The sequence below is a fragment of the Pyrus communis genome, chromosome 15 (genome assembly GCF_963583255.1).
Source record: "Pyrus communis chromosome 15, drPyrComm1.1, whole genome shotgun sequence".
In the NCBI taxonomy this organism is placed as follows: Eukaryota; Viridiplantae; Streptophyta; class Magnoliopsida; order Rosales; family Rosaceae; genus Pyrus; species Pyrus communis.
The window spans coordinates 20,844,814-20,867,418 of record NC_084817.1 but is presented as its reverse complement, the minus strand read 5'-3'; the positions used below and the strand labels follow the sequence as shown (position 1 = coordinate 20,867,418).

At 36.4% G+C, this 22,605-nt stretch overlaps 1 protein-coding gene and 1 pseudogene across 3 annotated transcripts; one reads left to right on the top strand and one right to left on the bottom strand.

The window, feature by feature from the left end:
- Positions 1 to 401: 401 nt before the first annotated feature.
- LOC137718509 (E3 ubiquitin-protein ligase BRE1-like 2) lies at positions 402 to 8,006 on the bottom strand (annotated as a pseudogene).
- Positions 8,007 to 11,217: 3,211 nt separating this feature from the next.
- LOC137717772 (uncharacterized) lies at positions 11,218 to 22,174 on the top strand. 3 transcript variants are annotated; one of them, XM_068457252.1, is made up of 15 exons: positions 11,218 to 11,330; positions 12,103 to 12,224; positions 12,345 to 12,404; positions 12,839 to 12,958; positions 13,050 to 13,169; positions 13,487 to 13,628; positions 13,853 to 14,023; positions 14,429 to 14,584; positions 14,703 to 14,809; positions 14,981 to 15,071; positions 15,196 to 15,337; positions 15,424 to 15,580; positions 21,313 to 21,429; positions 21,563 to 21,689; positions 21,775 to 22,174. In XM_068457252.1, the coding sequence occupies exons 1-15, from the start codon at positions 11,289 to 11,291 to the stop codon at positions 22,036 to 22,038; spliced, it is 1,938 nt and encodes a 645-aa protein (XP_068313353.1). In that variant the 5' UTR covers positions 11,218 to 11,288; the 3' UTR covers positions 22,039 to 22,174. The 3 variants fall into 3 exon arrangements, with proteins under 3 accessions (XP_068313353.1, XP_068313352.1, XP_068313351.1); XM_068457251.1 differs by having other exon boundaries at positions 21,563 to 21,695; XM_068457250.1 differs by having other exon boundaries at positions 12,103 to 12,242.
- The last annotated feature ends 431 nt before the right edge of the window (positions 22,175 to 22,605 follow it).

Sequence of the window (22,605 nt, the reverse complement as noted above, 5' to 3'; positions counted from 1 at the left end):
ATCAAAGAGCATGTGAGAAGTAGAATGGGGTGTGTGTGGATAGCACACCCCTATTTATTACTCCAAAATCTCTCATTTTCAAAATCTTAATTATTGACATGAAAATTTTTCAATGTATTACTGGTATATGATTGTGATATCGTCAATTTTTTTTTATTACTACATGATTAACGTTTAATTTTGATCGATTTTCAACATTTTTATTTTTTTTTTGTGAATTTTCTAGTATTTATATTTCCATAGTATATAATATATATATATATATATATATATATATATATTGGGATCTTTCGAGATTGGATATTTGTTCATTAAATTCTTGATTCGTACATGCAGACATGACTTAATTATGACCGTTCAAATAAGAACGGACGAGAGGGAGAAGAATTGAAGAGAGAACGTAAATAAAAAGGGAAAGAATTTCCGGCATGTGCAATCAACATTAAGCCTTTCCTCTTCACTTTTGTCTTACTTTTCAACTACGTTATTCGGAAATAATGGATAACGGATAACAAATACTGAAACATGAAACGAAACGAACGCATTTACAGAACAAAACCTATACAACTAAAGCCACAGTTCCGACGCGGGACTACTGCGGCAAGAAAAACTACAATCTATGCCGTTTTATACAAGATACTTGGCGGATCAAAAAGGGTAGGCGGGCCGAGAGGGGGTCATAAATACAGGATATCGGAAACTCTTCTCTTCATATCTTTACAAACCGGATGTCATTTTGACCAAACGGAGTTCCACAGGCAGGACACTTTCAACGACGTATCTCTAGATTTTTTTGAACGCAGTATTTGCAAAATAGATGATAGCACTTGACGATTACCACCTGCCAATCAAATAATTAGAGCTAACATCATCAGTTCACCGGAAGATTTAGGAGATGGTAACAAATTTGTATCTGAAACACTGGTTAGACAAGGGTATATGCGACAAATATCTTCCTTACCTCCTTCGGCCTATCAGTACAAACACTGCACTGCAAAATATTTTTGCAGAATTTTATTTCAGTTTGGAGTTTCTGTATTGCAGCCTCTCCGGTTTCAGAACTCATCTCAGCAACTATGCTGTTCAATTCCCCGAGTTCTTCCTCAAGGTTCTTCCTTGAGCTTCTGCACAACAAGAATCCAACTTCTCAGAGCTACATTTATGACCAAGTATTACAATGATTAGCTGCACAAACACATCCTGCATAAAGAATTTCCGTACTTGCAAAATCTGATCAAGCAGGGAAGATATAAAGTTGTTCTAGCTTCCTAGCTTGCATATAAGATTGTAGCCAAAGATTTAAGTAATTCCATGAAATCCATTGTACTTAAAACGAACAAACATTACCTTTCATTCTCTAATTCCAATCGGACGTCATCAATATCCTTTTCAATATGCACATGTTCCTTCTCAGAAGATGCAAAGGCAGATTTCAACCACTGCAACTCCTTCTCAGAATCAGCCAATTCCCACTTGACAGTTTCCACGTTGACTGCGAGTTGCCTATCTTACTCAGTAGTTTTTATGGCATCTGTCAGGAGAGCCTTCACCTGCAAGATTAAAGTACACGCTTGATAAAGGTTAACAAATGGAAAAAGATTGTGCATAGGAGTCACCATACCTGCTCTTCACCATGGGAAACTCTAATTTTTAGAGATTCTAATGATGTGTTTACTGTTGAAGTTGCTTCACCAATGCCTGCTTATCAGAGAGTACAAAGCTCTGTGCTTGCTTTGTCTTCACACTCTCAGAAACGAGACCAAAGACATCATTTAAAAACCAAGGACAATAAGCCACCATTCCACCGCACCAATAAATTTGGTAATAATGTGGTGGGAAGAAGGCAACAAAAATCTTAACAGAGACCTTGATATTGTAGTCATCCCTCTCAGTCACCTGCTGCAACAGATGCTGATTTTGCATCTGCATATCTTCATATGCCTGACCAATGGTCTGCGGGAAAACAATAAATTTATCAGAAAGATAGAGTAGGTGAAGCAGAAAAGTGAGCCAACATCATCGTATAAATTATCAAGGAAGAAAAACTCCGGACATGAATAGGATATAAGCATAAACACGCACCTCAATTTCAGATATATAAGCCTCTGCCTCCTTGTCTTTAATTCCAATAGCCTCAGTAAGCACCATAACATCCCTGCAGATAAAGGTGACGCATAGCATTACAGGTTTCATTTTAGTGAAAGAAAACGAACTGCTTATCTAACAGCTGCGAAACAGAATAGTAATGTACTTTAATCAAAAGAAACAAATATTACTAAGCGAAATTGAATGAGATCTGTGTGCTACTAAAGAGAGGAAACATGTCCATAATGTTTGTTAGTAACAGGGGGGCAAGAAGGACACTGAATATAAATATAGAATAACATAATCCTACCTCTATTGTGTCATCTACTACAGGCCTGTTTGGTTTTTTGATAAAAATTTTGACATGCTTCTAATAAAAGCTCTTCTTGCAAAAGAACTTATGAGCAAAAGTCCTTCCTACAAAAGCAGTCCCATATGCACCCTAAATTTCAGAACGAAAAGCACCCAAGTTTGCCTTGATTAAACAATTTCATCTTCAGGGGTAGTTAAATACATACACTGTTCAACTGAGCTCAGTGTGTCATCTCAACATTCCTATGCTACATATATCGGCTAACAAAAGCCCATCTAATTTACACATGGCAAGAAATTACTGGTCGTTTATATTAATTAACCTACAGACAAATTTTTAGTAATGTTTTCCAAATTATGCCAAATGTCCGGTGAAAACACTGCATCTAGAAATAGAATAACATACTACTACCCTTCTTTTTGTAAAGGAGGCGATAGTGTTGAAGAGCAAAGAAAAGACACAGAGATTGCCCGAGCCAACAAGAAATGAGAAAGCTCAAAAAAATAAAATAATAATAATAATAAACCACCCGTATGCTACTATATTCAAAACTAAAATGGAACCAAGAAAACTAACCGCTCTGATGCATCAAGTTTGGCACTTAATTCAGTTATTTCAGCCTCGGTAGCAGAAAGCCTTTGCTGACAAGCAGCTTCTGCTTCATTGGCTGCTTTCACCCTCAACTCTAGACTATGTTCATCCAATGCATTCTTGAGCATTTCAGCTTGAGAGTAAGCTCTGCGTTCTGATTCTTTGATTTCCATCAAGTCTCTGAAATTTAAAATTCAAATCTTAAATGTACTGATAGAAAATAACCTAGATTTATTTACGTGGAATAGAGAATGTGAGAAGCACATAAGGAAACGTAAAGATGTTTATAATAGATAACCGAAAGCTAAAATAGTTCCAAATAAAACTGTCAAACGAATTAGTCGAATCCACGAATCATATAATGAAGAAATTACTGCATTCTATGTCTACCCCAAAAGAAAACAATATAAACCCTCCAAAATGTATGAGAACAAGAAAAACAAATAAATGTACATATACAAGCTTATGCTTTTATACAAAATCCCTACATTGCCCCCACGTGGCACTCACGAAAAAATGTTTACCTGTTTTCATAGCGTTCCTGTGCATACATGTCTAAGAAGATCTGCAGTTCCAGTTTTTCCTTCTGCAACTTCTCAATCTGCAATAAGTACATCTTCATCAATTACTGACCTGAGCTCAGTTATGGTACAGTCCATGCGTCTTCGAACTTAAATGTTATTAAATGGTTACCGATATCTACATATTTTCTTTGCTAACTATTTTCTTGTTAGGTCATAAGTACATACATATTTGTTTATAACATTTATGACCTTTTAAATAAGTAATCCATTGATAGAACTGAAAGAAAAAAAAAACAGTAATTCCAAAAACAAATTGGACAACACTACCACAAGGATATAAACAAATAATTCCACCACAGCATTATTGCCTTAAAGATCAAACTGAAGAATTAAATTGAAAGTTCCAAAAACATTCATGAGGCAAAAAATGAAACAAAATTCTTAACCGCCAAAAATTAATAAACAAACTTTATTTGACTGAGAAACACAGTATACAGGGTAACTTATCAGGTTCATACAGTCAAAGTGAATCTTAAATTCTCAAATTGGATAGAATTAAAATCAAACATCAGGCACAGATATACAAAGGACCTATATGTAGAGGAGTTGATATAAACTGAAACATAGAAAGGTATATATCAAAAACATTGATGAAGCTGAAAAAAGAAAATCCTATATTTAAATGGTCAAAAAATCAAATAACATGGATCCAATAGAAGTGAAGGCAATGGTAATCAAGACTAATAGAGAATCTCACCAATGCCTTAAGAGACTTTATCTCTATCACCTGTTCACCACACTTGTCCCCAAGGATCTTTTGCTCATTTGTCTTCCAAAAACAAAGAATTCGAGAAATTCAGAGAATATTCCACAATTAAATACTAATCAACAGTAACAACTAAAAAGTAGAAGTTGTAAAACTATTAGAAACCCATTCAGATAGCATTAATAAGAATCTTTTACTTTAAGATCAGAAAGGAGTTCTCCCAAAAAAACAACTTGCAGAAAGAAAAAAAATGATTACATTGTATGTGTATATAACTATATATACATGTGTGTGTAATTTGATTCAAGCAACATAATCATAAATATCATTATATCCCTTTCTTTCTGGATTGCACGAGTACCCTTGATCTGTATTCATCACCTCCAAGAAAATAAATAGAAAAAAGAGCAGTGCAACTGATATGAGTATGAGAGAGTTAACTGGGAATGGAAGTAGACCTTTGTACTTAATGAAGCTTTCAATGATTGGGCTTTGTCACGTAAACAAAGTGTTTCATGAGCTGTTTCCTTCCACTGCTTCAACCGAGTTTCCACCATTTCCATTTCTTTACACAAAGATGAGGCCATCAAATGAAACTCTTCTATAATGTCCTTTCTTCCTGCAGCAAAGAGCATTTTCAGTGCCACAAGCTTGGGTAAATTAACAGTTAATATCAACAATATCAAACTTATAACACTTTTACCTGAATCCTGGATAGCTTCTTCCATGTTTATCTCAAAGTCATTTTTTGCAATTATACACTACTGCAGCTGAAGTTCTAGTTCTTCAATCCTAGAATCAGAATAGTCAATGGGATTCCTAACTGCATCTGCTGACTCTAATTTGACATTTAGGTCCTTCTCCCTTCTCACAACAAGAGTCCTGTCAGCCTGAAATTAAACTTTTAAAACATAAAAAATATAGGGCAAGCATTCCAAACATCTGCACATAAACCAAGCATTTTAACCTGCAAAGAATCAGTCAATGCTTTGTATCAGTCCAATTCTGCATTCCAATGTTGGAGTTGATCATTTAGCGTAGAGAACAGTCTTGATGAAAGTACGTATTTGTCATCCTTCACTTCATCCTGGGACAACATATAGCTTTTTTTATCAAAGAAGTAAACAGACAATGAAATCTTTGAAAATATTAATAACTATCAAAACTTGAATTTAAGTTTAGAAACCTGAAATTCTTGCAATTGTTTTGACAGCGGTAAATTTTCTTCAAGTGTGTCTTGATACTCAGAAAGGCGGTCGGCTTCTAGTATCTGCAACAAATGCTGAGAGAGAGAGAGAGAGAGAGAAAGAGAGAGAGAGAGAGAGAGAAGAGAAAGTAAGACGGTGCAACGGAGGACAGGGTTCCATTAACTGCACTAGAAGTATGGTTCTGCACCCCAGGCCCAACATCCTTTTGCATTTCTAGGTCAGCCATTTTGTCATCCAGCTCACCGGTCACCCATAACAAAAAATTTACGCATTCAACAGACACTCAAAAGGCAGCATACCAAAATTTGGTAAAATTTGACACTTGCTCTGTCACAAATTGAACATAGATCCTAAAATATATAGGTATCAACTATTATGAAGTTTTGCCCAAAAACAAAACAAAAAAAAAAAAATATATATATATATATATATATGATGATGATGCATCTCTACACGTGCTGCCATGAACTTTACTTCAAGTGACATGTGCATAAAAAACAGAGGCTTGTCGTAATAAAAATCTCAGAAACCTGTGATGCGCCTAATTTCAGACTGATCTCTTGAATGGCTGCTGAGGTAAGTCTGAATTACGTCAGTATACTCTTTATGCTTCAGATGAAGAAAATCAATCCCTTCGTGTAGATTTTTAACCTCCCTTTCCATCATATCATCAATTTTAGAAAACTGGATGATAGCATCTGAGAATAGCAAGAAAGAAAAGACAATCTATATTCAATACATATTTCCTGGTGCACTTACTCCCTCAAAACATGTTAGAAAATGCAAATGTGATCTTATGAAATTAGTTTGTGCAACTACGAATATAAAATTGAAGCGCTGACCTTCTGAAGATATCTTTCCATCCAAAGTGTGAGATATGTTCATTGGTTTTTCCCTATGAGCATAAATGGTATGTTCTAAGAGTTCCAACAAGTCCATAGTAGACACATGCCACAAAGCGAGAGTTTCTTCAACATATTTAACAATTTCATCATTGCCATTAGCTTCTAGAGAATCTTGTTGTAGGAGTCTAAAAAGAAACATCTCTTCTGCAGAACATGATGGAATTGAACCTACAAATAACTTCAGGTTAATCCAATTTATACGATGAGACAAAAAAACTAAAACTTGGGTTTAGTAACATAAATTTGGACATGCTCGAAAATACCACGAGAATACTCAGCACCATCTAAAATTTCTAAAGCATTTTGGGCTCCTCCAGCACATAGTCCAAGAAGAATTAGATCATCAACCAACGAAAGAGCAAAATAATGAAACCGCCATCAGCAGAAAGTGCATGTCATCCTGGTATACCTAATAGAGACTATGAAAAGGAAGGAAACCAATCAAACATACGAGATAACCTGATTCCATAGCTGATTCATTGTGATTAAGAAATCATCATAAGAACCTTGCTTATCCTTTAATTCCTGAATTTTCGCTTCAAGATCTTGCAAGTCAAGTTTCTGTTTGTCTACCTGCTGATTAAGTTGCTGGTTCTGGAGCTGGAGAGCTGCTGCATTGACCTGGACGGACATACATACACAAACCGCATACAAATATCTTCAATCTGCTTCCAATTTCAAATCAAAATTAATGTGTACTTGAGGCACATTGAACCATAAACGTGCACTCATCTAACTCTGGGCATATTCATGGAATATCATACTATATCCAGAAATGGCTGCATCAAAAATTAGAAATTAACCTCATAACCGTGCTCGTGCTGTTGTTACCCCAAATTACAACATTATTAAACAGAAACCCTTTTCTCTTGATCCCAAAATTTCAATTGGATTCCCCTTTTCTTACACTTTCTCCCCAACCAAACAGAGAAGAGCAGAAATGATAATATTCTCGAACGCAAATCCAAAGCAGAAATTAAACACACCCAATGACTCTCATCACCCTTCAATCACACACCTTTGATCTCAAACCCAAAAATTTATTAGAAAAGCAACAAGCAGACAGTTGAGGGAGAGAGAGAGAGGGATTACGCTGTGGTTCTTGGGCGGAGAGGTGGAGGAGCTACGGGCCATGGTGGGGGAAAGGGAGTTCAAATGACGTCTCTTCTTCTCTGGTTCGTCAGAGTCTGAGTTTTCCATTTACTGTAAATTACAGGAGCTCCTTACGGAATCCACCACACCATTACAACTCTCTCAGCTTCAGTTCAGAGCTTTTCCGTCTCAAAACTCTAGAAGAATAAATAAAATAAAATTCCGCTGATCCGCAGAGAGTATTTGGAGCTGGAGAGGGAGGGAGAGACCCTCGATTACAGTCGGACTCGTGACGACGTTGTAGGAGTATTTATCAAGTATACACACCTCTATTTTCAAAAATGCCAGTTTTTGTATAAACTTTTAAATATATTCAAAATCTCACTTACATCGAGACAAACACCTCAAAATTTTAAAACAAAATAAACTAAAAAACCTAAAAAATGGTAGAGACATGGTGAAGGCATTGGCTGCTGTTGGAAACTTGTGTAACCCTAAACGGCGATGAGTGTAGATAGTTAATTTTTTACATTTTTTCTCCTTTTTTTTTTATCAATTTCTTTCCATGTTTAAATCGTTATCTTTGTTTTTTTGTTCTTTCATCTCACTGATTTTTGGGAAGGCTAGAGAAAGAGGATCGGATCCTCTTTGTGAGGATTCTAGGGATCTTTCAATCATATCCGTTTATCGTATATCGTGTGATTAGTTTTCGTCAAGTACTGTTTATATTCAATTTTAAATAAAAAAGTTTATAATGATTTTTTATCGCATTATGTACGATAAACGAATATAATTTAAGAATCTTCAAGATCCTTACAAAAAGAATCCAGAATACGACGAGGATCCTCACTCATACGTAAATGTGGTTTCGTTGAGTTTTGGTTCTTTGCTAACGTTTGGAGTTCCATATGTAAATATCTCTGTAATTGTGTCAGTTCGTCTAGGCACAAAAAGACAAAAGACAAAAACAAAATGCAGATGGAGAAAAAGTTGTGTTATAAAATTGTCACCGTTGATTTCTTATTTATTATCTGGGCAATATTATACATGGTCCCATATTTAATTGGAACATCAGTGATTGCTACTATTTGAAATGCCAAATTTTCTTTGTTTGTGTTTTTATTCTTCTTATCTTGGCTTGGAAATTGTCAATTAATTGTACTAATAATCTGGACAATATTAAATCAAACATTTTGCTTCTGTAGTTTCTAATCTATGCGGCAGTGTTGTAGTTCTGGCTAAATCAGTATGCACTTCTCCTACAAATCATTATTTGCAAATTGCTTTGTAGTTTTTTTTTTGCGGATTTTTATTGTTTTTCGGTCCTTCTTTTGTTCTAGTAATATATACACATATATATTTTTTGCTGAGGAATATATACATATACATATATATATATGTATATATATATATGCGAATATGCAGGTATATATATGCGAATATGCATGTATTGTCCATCACAGCTTATAGTACAAAGAATCTTTTTATCAACAGCTGATTATTCATATAAGTTGAAGGTATTTTTGTCTATTTAAATGGGATTTTGGACAAAATTGAAAGTTTTTATAAAAAAATGATATTTTTGAAATTGAAAACTAATTTTTTGCTATTATTGATAAATTTCCACGTTGCAGATCACAAGGAATTTACAACTATCACATTTTCATTTTATTTCTCTCATTCTTTATACAAGAAATGTACAATTTCAAATTTATTAAAAAAAAACTAGCAATTTTGACAAGTGGGGCATATAATAAAAGCCGTTATTATGAGAAGTACTTTCATGGCATGGACACACCTCTACTATAGGTTTTTTTCAGTTAGTTATTATGAGAAACACTTCAATGATATTGACACTCGTATTGTTGTTACGACAAAAACTTCCATTGATGTACCGCTACAACAACATCATATCCAGTTGTGAAAAAAAAAAAGGAAATAAATAAATATGTAATTAATTTTTGTTTTTATTATAGGCGGTAATACTTTTTTATATAGGAGAATACAGTAGCAATTTTATTACTTGATAAGTAGTATCTTTAAAATGTACATCTAGATGATATATAGAGGTCGTCGAATCAAGGATATTCAAATTTATAAAGCAAGTCCAATTTGGCCAAATGATGTGCCACAACATTGGTAGAAGGATGGGACACATGTGAATCATCGAAGGAGCGAAGCTAATGCTTCATGTTATAAACAACTAGACCTAAAGAAGAAGAATCCTCTTGAGGGCTTCCAATCGCATGAACTAGCTGAAAAGAATCACTCTCCAGATGCTTGCGGTTTTGATGATGCTCCAAAGCGAGATGCACACCCTCCCTTGATGACATGAACTTCGTAGCCTTTGGACTAGTGATATGAGAGACCATATAAACAAACAGTCCTATGACTACGGCTTTGTGTCGAAAAACAACACCAACGCCACCAAATTTCAACGATCCATTGAAAGCCCCATCAACTTAGAGCTCTTGAAATGGTTTTAAGCCATTTGTTGGAAGTGTGTTCTAAAGGTTAATCATAAGATGATATTTTTACAAACATTTCATATATTAGACTGATTTAGTGACTCATAAGAAATAAGAGGCTTTTCTTAACAATTGCAAAATCATCAAAAAGTGGTGCAATCTTTCCCTCGTGGGCATCAGTTGTAGTGGCTTTGATTCATAGGCTTGTTTTTTTTTTATCGTTTCAAGGTCTTTAGGTGAATAGTACGATGTTTACCTTGTGTATTTGATGGTGTTGGGTCCATCTTGTAGAGTTTATGCCTTTTGAGCTTATCTTTCTTGTTGGTTACGTGTGGGTCTTTCATGGTTTAGAAATCGTACTTCCACGGAGTTTGTTTTGTGTTTTTTTTTTTTTTACTTTTTTAGTTTGTGATGTTGTTGTTTTTCCCTTGGCAAAGGACTAAAAGAACATCTTTTTGATGCCTCGTAGCTAGCAAGACTTCTTTGTCGATGGAGCACTGTCTGTTGCAAGTTCATCAAAATATGATGCAAAGTTTTGTCCTCATAAGCGTTGCCTTTCCTTTTGGTATGTGTAATCATGATACTATTGTTATGACGTTCTTGATTGAGGATCAGTCAACAAATGTGGGTTTCATCTATATTAGAAAGATGGTACAAATGATAGAACAACTAGGTCATACAAGTATCATTTTTTATTATTAATGAAATGTTTCTTACCTTATGAAAACAGTTTGGTTTCATACGTTCTATTTTTTTTGCTTCATTCTCCCTCCCAGTTCTACCTCCCCTTTTCATTTTCCTTACAAAAACTGGAACTTGAATGAAACTTAAACTAGTCACCAAACATTAATCACCATGCAGTGTTTCCTTGTGCAAGCGACAATATATGAATAAGAAAGTTTAATCAGTTGACAACGACTTCAGACTTTAAGGGCAGCAAGAATATTTGGTGAGGTTCGCAAAACATCACATTGAGATCATCCAATTCCATCTATACGTCCAAAGTTAAACTTATAATATCTGTTAATTGTAACCTAAAGCAGGAACAGATATGCACACATTGTTCATGACAGATGGGTTTGGTGTGGCCTTTTGCTTTTTGCATATCATAGAATAATCCACTTTTTCAAATCGCACGCAAGAGAGAAGTAAAAGAAAGAACGCTTAATTTTGAAGTTGAAGAAAACCCAGCACCAGCAGAAAGACAACTTCTTTATATATATGCAATTCATGAAGTACCTCAAACGCCACACTGTCATTGAGATTTTTGTTCTGCCAAAGGAGCAGGCTCGTAGGATCGCTATAGCTAGAGATCGATCGATCGAAGCCTCACTATATGTCATCTCAGAGCGTTCAACTGATTATTCAGGACCGTTATGTAAGTTTCATCATGCTATATATATATATATAGAACCCTAATGAATGTATATGCATGTATTTCAAGATTAGCTTGATCGTTAAGCGAAGTGAATGGATCCTATCTTTGGTCTTAGGATGTTTAACAGGATGCAAATCATGATAGAGCGCTACTTAATTTCATGTTAATTTGGTTTTGATGATCTCGTCACTTCGTCATTTTTGTTTTGTTTTATGGCCTTTTTCTGCGTAAATTTCACGAAAGTTACAATATGCATGGTAAACCAAGTGTGTGGGTGTACTGCGAAATTGTTGGAATTTCAGACAAAACAATACTGGCTAGCCAATCAGGCAATCATGATTACCATATGGTTGTGGTCATCATAGTGAAACATAACTTCTAGATTATATTTTGATAGAGGTGGCGATGAGTTCAAATCTCATGATAAAAATAAAAAGGTTACAGAATCAACCTTATTTGTTGAGTGGACTAGCCAAATGTTAGATTAAAACAGAAGCACTCGAATTTTTACCCTAATGCCCATTCACATAATTTTGCTCGAGGTCTTGAATTTGATTCTCCTCTCTCAGTATCACTAAAAACATTGCAAGTACAGCCACACATAGGTTAAAGGCTTAATTAGAGCAAATCTCCGTTATCTTTTTACTCCAATGAGCATTTGGCATTACCAAATTGTGGTTTTATGTTGAAATTAACCTAAACAAAGTGTATGATGACCCCAAAAAAATTGTCATTTGCGTAATATATCGTATTGAACCTTTTTCGCAAACAGGTGGTCATGGATAATGGCATACTCCAAGTCACTTTATCAAAACCAGATGGAATTGTTACCGGAATACGATATAGTGGCATCGATAATTTGCTCGAAGTTCTAAATGAAGAAGTAAATAGAGGGTATATATACTTCACCATGTAACTGCTTATAGTTCCTTTCTTCGTTTATGATCAATGTTGAAACAGTACCAAAATTAGGTTTGAACAGTTTTACTTATACTAAAACTTGGAAATTTGAAGGTATTGGGACCTATATTGGAGTGAAGCAGGAAGTGTGGGCACAACCGGGACATTTGATGTGTACGTAAAACTACTCTACTATTAAGGTGTTGAGAAAACTAGATATAAATCCAGTTTTGCAGGCCAATTGGACTAAATCCTTAAGGGGAAAATGTGGCAGAAAAAAAAGGTCCATTGGACCTATCGATTAGAAAATGAATTGTACTAAATCCAATAGCAGCTTAAGCTTTGGACTTAATCTAAGAGTATTTAAATTATTGATCTTTATATCTCTTGTATCAAATCGTTTAGTCAATACACTACAAGAAAAATTGCCAATAACCGCTAACATATTAGTGGTACAACATGAGGTTGATAAAACTTTATCAGCGGCTAAAGATGAACATTGCCTTTACCCACCTCATTTTGTACAATAATGCTAGTGGCAATCTTGTCAACTTTTCTTGTAGTGTTCGTGGCTTCTCTTCTAAGCAATAAGTATGGCTCCTGTACAGGATTAAAGGGACAAAATTCAAGGTTAGAGTGGAAAACGAGGAACAAGTAGAGATCTCCTTCACAAGAAAGTGGAATCCGTCTCAAAAGGGAGAACTTGTCCCTCTCAATATAGATAAAAGGTTTGATAATTCATGTAGTTCTTAAGACATGAAAAACTTGAAATAATAATCGAGTGTCACAGTCTTGATCACATGACATTACATTTTGCAGATTTATAATGCTTCGTAATTCTTCAGGCTTCTACTCATATGCCATCTACGAGCACTTGAAAGAATGGCCTCCTTTCAACCTTCCACAGACCAGGATTACCTTCAAGCTCAGAAAAGAAAAGTAGCGAAAACTTTCTTCATTGTTTTCTATCTATAATCAAGTTAGCTATATAATATGTAGTCATTGTTATGGACACTTAAAAATAGTAGTCGAAATAGTAATCGTTGTTCCTCCATAGTGCAAAGTATGAACGCAAAATGATTATTTTGTTGTTAAAAATTGTGATTCCTTGCAAGAGATCATATTTCAGATTCACAGCACTATGAAATCTTGATTCAAATAATGTAACGTTAACAACTTTTGTATATAAGCTAGTATGTTATTTATTGGGAATACTAATTGACTATCTTTAATATTTTTGGTGGGTGATTTATCAGGTTTCACTACATGGCCATAGCAGATAACAGGCAAAGATACATGCCCCTCCCTGACGATCGATCACCTGAGAGAAGTCAAGCCCTAGCTTACCCTGAAGCAGTCCTTCTTGTCGATCCTATAGAGCCAGAATTCAAGGGAGAGGTAAATCTTTCCTCCTCTATAAAGAGGTCTAGCTACTAGCTAGGGTTAATTACGAAAATATTCTTGAACTTAATTGTATCAGAGTTCAAGAGACTAGGGTTTATGGTTGGCTTAGTAAGGTTAGGGTTTACCGAATTTATATAGTTTCAAAATTTCATAGAAGTTTTTTCGAAGAAAAGTACTATATTCATTAATAATAATAAGAATACAATTGCAAATTGTAGGTGGATGATAAATATGAATACTCATGCGAGAATCAAAATCTGCATGTTCATGGTTGGGTCTGTATGGACCCACCTGTTGGCTTTTGGCAAATAACGCCTAGTGATGAATTTCGATCCGGTGGACCTCTCAAACAGAATCTCAGCTCCCATGTTGGCCCCACTTGCCTTGCGGTAAATGAAATAAACTGTTGCATGCAACGACAGAACTAGGAATTTAAATAGCGGTTAACTAATTCAATTTTCTTAAAATATGAATGTGTAGTGAAATTTAAACATTGAGGGTAGGCTAAATTTTTGTTTTGTGCAATAAAGACCATAGCATGCTTATCTCAACAGCAAACAATTTCATCTTTTAAAATTTGGGGTGTGCTAGAGGCCAGGGCAGTCACTAGTTGGCTCCGCCCTTGGTTGCATCCATTGACAATAAGTAGTGTTACAAAATACAAGATACACATCTCTCACGTCGAAAACTTAACATATAGAATATTTGAAAAAATCTACAGAATTAACTATATTATACTTTTTTTTTTCTTCTTAGAAATAAGTTTGATTTATATTGTTGAAAATACAAAGCAGATGTTTCTTAGCGCTCATTATTCAGGAGAAGACCTAGTACTGAAGCTGAAACCAGATGAGCCGTGGAAGAAAGTTTTTGGCCCTGTATTCATTTATCTTAATTCTAAGTCCGATGCAACTGATCCATCACTACTTTGGGATGATGCAAAAAAACAGGTCGACCTTTTTTCTTCGAATTTAAACAAACTCTAAAAGTATTTATATTCATTTATGTTCAAAAAATTCAGAGACTGATAACTAATAAGTAGCTAGAACATTTACTTTGGATATTCAGATGATGACAGAAGTGCAAAGCTGGCCTTACAAGTTTCCTGCTTCCAAGGATTATCCGCCGTCGGATGAACGGGGTAATGTTAAGGGTAGAATACAGATTCTGGATAGGTACTATTACTTAACCCAAATAAAAACACCTCGTCAAGTAATATTACTTAAGCTAACTAATTAGTAGATTATTGGAAGTACATAGATATCATGAGAATTGAATATACTGTCTTTTATTCCCAGTTTTTGTGAAATTCGTCCAAAATTTTACTTAAATCTATACATGTCTAGGTATGTTAGTAAAGATCGCGTACCTGGAAACGGTGCATATGTAGGCTTGGCACCACCAGGAGACGCTGGATCATGGCAAAGAGATTGTAAGGTGATTTGTTTTCTCAACTTTATAACCGAGCAAGTACTGTTTTCCAAGAACTCGGAAAACAGGAACTAGTAGGAAAGAGTATTGCAACTCAATTGGTTGACAATATTTGCATTTTATATATCAGGGCTACCAGTTCTGGACTAGGGCAGATGAGAAAGGATATTACTCTATACAGAATATACGCGAGGGTGACTATAATCTCTATGCATGGTGTCCTGGTTTTATCGGAGATTATCGATATGACGCAACTATTACCATAACCACAGGTCTCTCTCATATTTTTCTCTTCCAGAAGACTTGATGAATTACCGTTATGATCAATACTTTAATATATGTCTATATTAATAAGCAGGTTGTGATATTGATGTGGATGATATTGTATATGAGCCTCCAAGAGATGGACCAACGTTGTGGGAAATTGGCATCCCTGATCGTTCTGCTGCTGAATTCTATGTTCCTGATCCTAATCCAATGTATATCAATAAACTTTATGTCAACCATCCTGATGGGTTAGTTTTCGAGCTTGGTTAACTGATCACTCCATCTCTATGGAATTTAAATTTAGTCAAAGCAATCTACATCTGACTACTATAGTACTATAGTACTATAGTAGTCCGTGAACGTATAAGCTACTATACATCACAGATAAATGTTCTCTTACCAGATATCTTTGGCAAAGATAAGATGGCTGGTTGCCACCATTCATCTGTTGGTATTTTACAGTTTACTAACTCAATACCAAAATATGTGGGTGATAAGTTTACAAACTCTATCACACCTCTTTCACTTTGCACTCTCAAATAAAATTGGACAAAGAAAGAAATAGAGAAAGGAGGGAAGCAACAAGCTTTGGCAAAACACTTGAACTTTGATATATGAAAAGGTTTACAAACTATTGGAATAAGAAAGCTTACAAGCTTCTTCACAATTGGAAGTGGGATTTGGATGGGATGATTTACAATGCTTGAGAACTTGGGTATTTATAGCAAACCAAATGATTAAACTAAGATTATTTATTACCACACAAAACACATTAATTGCACCTAATAATTTTTATTCAACCATACCTAATATTGCCTAACTTTCCATGCCTAACTTTGACATTGTTTTTCAACAATGGCTAGCACCAACTTGTTTTGAGTTGAATTTCCAACACACCTCCTCAAATCAAAACGCCTTCATTCCTAGCATTTCACGCAGTAGCCGGAATGTTTCAATTGGCAATGGCTTTGTGAAGATGTCTGCCACTTGTTCCTTGGTGTGACAGTAGACAAGTTCAATTGTCTTTTGCTTCACATGGTCCCTTAGAAAATGGAACCTGGTATCAATGTGCTTGCTCCTTCCATGTTGAACAGGATTCTTTGCAAGTTTGATTGCAGACACGTTATCTACGTGAATCACAGTCGATTCTACTTGTGGATGACACACTGACTTCAACAGATTTCTTAACCAAATTGCCTCACACACGGTTGAGGCTACAACAACATACTCGGCTTCACATGATGACAAAGCAACAATTGATTGCTTCTTTGAAGTCCATGAGAAAGCTGTTGATCCTAGAAAAAACACATAGCCAGTTGTGCTTTTCCTTTCATCTTGGTCACCTCCCCAATCACTATCTGAATAACCAAATAATTTTGCATCTTCACCAAAATTATAAAATAGACCATAGTTTAGAGTACCTCTTATGTACCTCAAAATTCTCTTGGCGGCCAGCCAATGAGACTCCCTTGGTGTTTCCATGTATCGACTCACGAGTCCAACACCATAAACTATATCAGGTCTTGTGATTGTAAGGTACCTTAGGCTTCCAACGAGGCTTTTGTACACTGTTGAGTTTACAAACTCACCCTCTCCTCCTTTGGACAGCTTCAATCCAGTTGCGACTGGGGTATTGACAGTGTTGCACTTGTCCATATTGAACTTCTTCAATATGTCTCTCATGTACCTTTGTTGAGAGATGTAGATACCATCACTTTCTTGCTTCACTTCTATGCCAAGAAAGTATGACATTAATCCATTGTCAGTCATCTCGAATTCACTGAACATGGATTGCTTGAACTCATGGAACATTGCCTCATTGTTTCCTGTAAACAATAAATCATCTACATAGAGACAAATAATTAAGAACTCCCCTTTTTCACCATTCTTCATGTAAACTGAATGCTCGTATGGACATTTCTGAAATCCATTTTGGTGAAGGTAGTTGTCGATCCTTGAGTTCCAAGCTCGTGGTGCTTGCTTGAGGCCGTACAAAGCCTTCTTCAAACGATACACCTTATCTTCTTCTCCTTGTACTTGGAAGCCTTCCGGTTGTTCCACGTACACTTCTTCCTCAAGTACTCCATTAAGGAAGGCTGACTTGACATCTAGTTGATAAATTTTCCATTTATGATGTGCGGCAAGAGAGATTAGCAATCTTACCGTGTCAAGTCTCGCAACTGGAGCATAGACTTCATCATAGTCCACTCCATACTTCTGTTTGTAGCCCTTTGCTACAAGCCTTGATTTGTATCGATCCACACTCCCATCTGCAGTGCGTTTGATCTTGTAAACCCACTTGACACCAATAGCCTTCTGATTTGGTGGGAGCTTTGTCAGCTCCCAAGTGTCATTCTTCTCGATGGCATGGATCTCTTCTTCCATGGCTTTCTTCCAACAATCTTCTTCCATAGCTTCATTGAATGAGAAAGGCTCGTGGTCTGCATACAAGCAGAAAAGGTTGGTTTCTTCTTCTTCTTCTTGTCCATAAATCTCTGTGAGACTCCTTAACCTCACTGGAGTTGAGGAGCTGCTTTCCTCACTAGATGTAGGACCACTCCTTGCAATTCTGTGCACTGGAGTTGTTGTGATTGTTTGAGCAGGCTGTTGCTCAATCGGTGGTACAACTTCTGGTTCTTCAAAATCAGTGGAGACGATCTTCTCTTTACTGACTTCTTTGTTGTTCCACGTCCATGTCTCTTCCTCACTGAAGATGACATCTCTACTAACCACTAGTTTGCCAGTTAGTGGGTTGTAGAGCTTGTATGCCTTGGACTCTTCACTATAGCCCACAAACACACACTTCTCACCTCTATCATCAAGTTTCCTCATCTTGGCTTCTGGAACTTGAGCATATGCAACACACCCAAAAATTCTTAGGTGTGTAACATTCGGCTTGTATCCACTCCAAGCCTCTTGTGGTGTCATCCTCTTGACACTCTTTGTTGGACATCGATTCAACAAATAAATCGAACAAGCTACAGCTTCTGCCCATAACTCTTTTGGCAAATTCTTCTCCTTAAGCATGGACCTTGTCATGTCAAGGATGGTTCGATTCTTTCTTTCGGCTATCCCATTTTGCTGTGGGGTATAGGCAGCAGTAAGTTGATGCCTAATTCCTTGCTCCTTGCAGTATGCTTGGAAAGCATTGGAGGTGTACTCTCCACCTCTATCTGATCTCACAGCCACAAGCTTGTGGTTACTTTCTGCCTCTGTGAGTGCCTTGAACTCCTTGAAAATTTTTAGGGCAGCTGACTTCTCCTTGAGAAAATAGACCCAAGTCTTTCTACTGAAATCATCAATGAAGGTAATAAAATACCTATTACCTCCATAAGACATGGGATCCAATGGACCACATATATCTGTGTGCACCAACTGCAGTGGTGCCTTTGCTCTCCATGTATCACCAACAGGAAACGATAGTCGTGCTTGCTTGCCAAGCACACAACCTTCACATACTTGGCGTGTGGCTTCAATATGGGGTAGACCACGAACCATTCCTCCACTTGACAGCAACTTTAGGCCATTGAAATTAAGATGGCCAAATCGAAGATGCCATTTCCATGACTCATCTTCCATTACACCGATGTTGCAGCTTCCAATCTTTGTGTTCAAATTCAACGGAAACATCCGGTTCTTTGACATTCGAACACGTGCAATAAGCTTTCTCCTTGCATTCCTGAGAGTGAGAAGCATGTTCTCCATATGTATAATGTACCCTTTCTGGAGCAGTTGACCAATGCTCAGAATGTTGCTCTTCATACCTGGTATGTAGTAGGTATCGGAGATGTATTCTTCTCTTCCATCCTTCTGGATGATCTTGATCTTCCCTTTGCCTTCAACTGGCAACTTTGAGGAGTCACCAAGACTTACAGATCCATAGGCCCCTTTTTTTGAGTTCGGCAAAAAACTCCTTCTTTCCACACATGTGATTGCTTGCACCAGAGTCCAAATACCAAACATCTTGTTGGCTACTGGAATCATGGTGTGCTAGTAAGACTGTAAGTTCTTCATCAGTATTTCCACTTGATTCTGCCATGTTAACATGCTCACCATTTTTATGTGAACATTCATTGGCATAATGTCCATATTGCTTACAGTTGTGACACTGGATATGCGCCTTTCCTCGAGTAGATCTCCACTCCTGAGACTGACCTTGATTTTGTGCATAGCCTCGACCTCTTCCTCGGGCTCGTCCTCGGCTACGGTTGGATGAGCTCCCACGACGTGAGTTCCACTGCCCACGACCTTTATTTGGTTTGTCAATATTCAACTTTGACTCCAAAGCTTGCTCTAGCGTTGTGGGGCTTGCATTCTTCTGAATGCGTTGCTCGTGAACTAGGAGGGATCCTAGTAGCTCTTCTGCGCTCATTACCTCCAAATCCTTGGATTCCTCAATGGCAGTCACCACATACTCAAACTTAGATGTGAGTGACCGGAGTATCTTCTCCACAACTCGTACTTCATCGAGTCTCTCGCCATTTCTCCTCATCTGATTTACTATCACAATGAGCCTTGAGTGATAGTCGGAGATGCTCTCCCCTTCATTCATATGAGCAGTTTCAAAATCTGCTCGAAGTGATTGTAACCTCACTTTCTTGACTCGATCTACTCCTTTGTAGATTGTACTGAGTGTATCCCATACTTGCTTGCTCGTTGTTGCTTCTGCAACCTTCTCGAACGTTGAATCTTCCAAACCCTGGTATAGAAGATACAGCGCCTTTTGGTCCTTCTTTCGTAAGTCCTTGAGAGTGTTCCTTTGATCCGCAGTATATACGGCTTCTTGCTCGGCAGTGGGTACAACATACCCACTACTGACAACTTCCCATAGCTCCTGTGATCCAAACAATGCTTTGAATTGGATGCACCATCTTTCATAATTTTCTTTCTTCAATGTGGGAACTTGGAGTTGCACTAAGTTGGACGCCATAACTGCTGCACCTGCCAGAGTGGTATTCTGGCTCTGATACCAATTGTTGGTATTTTACAGTTTACTAACTCAATACCAAAATATGTGGGTGATAAGTTTACAAACTCTATCACACCTCTTTCACTTTGCACTCTCAAATAAAATTGGACAAAGAAAGAAATAGAGAAAGGAGGGAAGCAACAAGCTTTGGCAAAACACTTGAACTTTGATATATGAAAAGGTTTACAAACTATTGGAATAAGAAAGCTTACAAGCTTCTTCACAATTGGAAGTGGGATTTGGATGGGATGATTTACAATGCTTGAGAACTTGGGTATTTATAGCAAACCAAATGATTAAACTAAGATTATTTATTACCACACAAAACACATTAATTGCACCTAATAATTTTTATTCAACCATACCTAATATTGCCTAACTTTCCATGCCTAACTTTGACATTGTTTTTCAACAATGGCTAGCACCAACTTGTTTTGAGTTGAATTTCCAACATCATCAACTTGATTTTGGCTTTTGCCTGAATGTGTGATCTAGATTCACAGTAAGCTACCAACATAGACATCAGTCTGGCAAGAGAACCAACAGAACATTTTGTTGGAAAAGTTAGCAAGTTAGCAATTTGGTTTATTTTTATGTTAGGGTATTCTTTTGTGGTATTTTATGTATTAGGGCTTTCTAGTTAGTAGGATATAGATTATGTTTGCTTTCCTATTAATCGTGAACCCTTTTGTTTCAAGATCAGGTCTCTATAAATACACCTTTTATGATTTTATAGAAGTTTGTGTTCTTCTTTGTTTTAGTCAATAGAATAAGAAAAATTTTGCAATGAGTTTTTTTTTCTTTTGTCATCCTTTCATTTGCTAACACATTTTCCTATGTGTGTGTATGTTTGGTTGGGAGTATTAATCCCACATCGGTGAAAGAAGAGACCTTGCACGTACTTATAAATAGTTGGTTACTTCTCATATTGCCAATTGGTTTTATGGTGGAACCTCAACTTTCTTCACTTTCCATAAAAGATCTTGATCATTTTCTTACCTACACTTTCAGGTTTAGGCAGTACGGATTATGGGAAAGATACCAAGAGTTATATCCTGATGAAGATTTAATTTACAGCATCGGCACCAGTGACTATACTAAAGATTGGTTCTTCGCCCAGGTTCCTAGGTGGAGTTCTTCCTAACCTGCATTGGCTTTACTTTCTCAATGTGTCATTCTTTGTGAGTAGTTAAATTAACAAATAAATTTCGAAATTAAATCCGTAGCCTTAACTTCGAGCCTTTTGTTTTACAATATATAGGAAGAAAGATGATGACACGTATCAAGGCACTACATGGCAAATCAAGTTTCAACTTAAGCATTTCAGTGAAAGTGATACCCTCAAACTTCGAATAGCCCTTGCCACTGCAAACATTGCAGAATTACAGGTACATGTTATGTGTAGAATTGCATGTAAATGTAACCAAAGCTCTAACTAATCTGGTTGCTTTTGTTGTTCTTTTCCTGTTGAAGATTCGAATAAATGATTTGAAAGCAGACCCTCCGCTGTTTACGACCGGAGTGATTGGAAATGACAATACAATTGCTAGGCATGGAATCCATGGTCTGTACTGGCTGTATAACATAGATATACCAGGCACATTGCTGGTGGAAGAAGCCAATACCCTATTTCTAACGCAACCAATGAGCACTAGCCCTTTGGCTCCTTTCCACGGACTCATGTATGACTATATTCGTTTAGAAGGTCCATCATCTTCTTCTTCCAGTACCACCTAAATTATATCTGTGCTTCTTTAATTAACACAAATTAATGAGGATAATATTATAATTTAATGTATAAATACCTTAAACTTATCATACTCTCTGGCAATTTCTTATTTCTTATTTGTTGCGTGTGTTTTATGCACTTGTTGGATCATATGTGAAGGCACATTATTTACACATTATAAATAAGTTAAAGTAACGGTAGTGCTATTCACACACCTATTTTGACTTCTTATACATTTCTCTTAATTTTCTGCTATCGGATTGAATAAACTAAAGAAAAAAAAAATCGATTTCTTGTATTCCTTGAAAAAGCAATTCGATTGATGGAATTTAGTATGATGCTTATGATATCATCCAAATCGATGATATTTATGAGATTGATATTCAAACTATTTTTTGGAACAAATTAACATGGGAAGTAAAAATGGGTGAATACTGTACTATCCCAAATTAATTGGTAGGATGTGAAGCAACAATTTTTCTTCTTATATTCTAAGAAGGACAATGCATCTAATTTGGAGGCAAAAGAATTTAGTTGAAAGAGAAATTCAGAAATCAAACAATACAAATCAATTC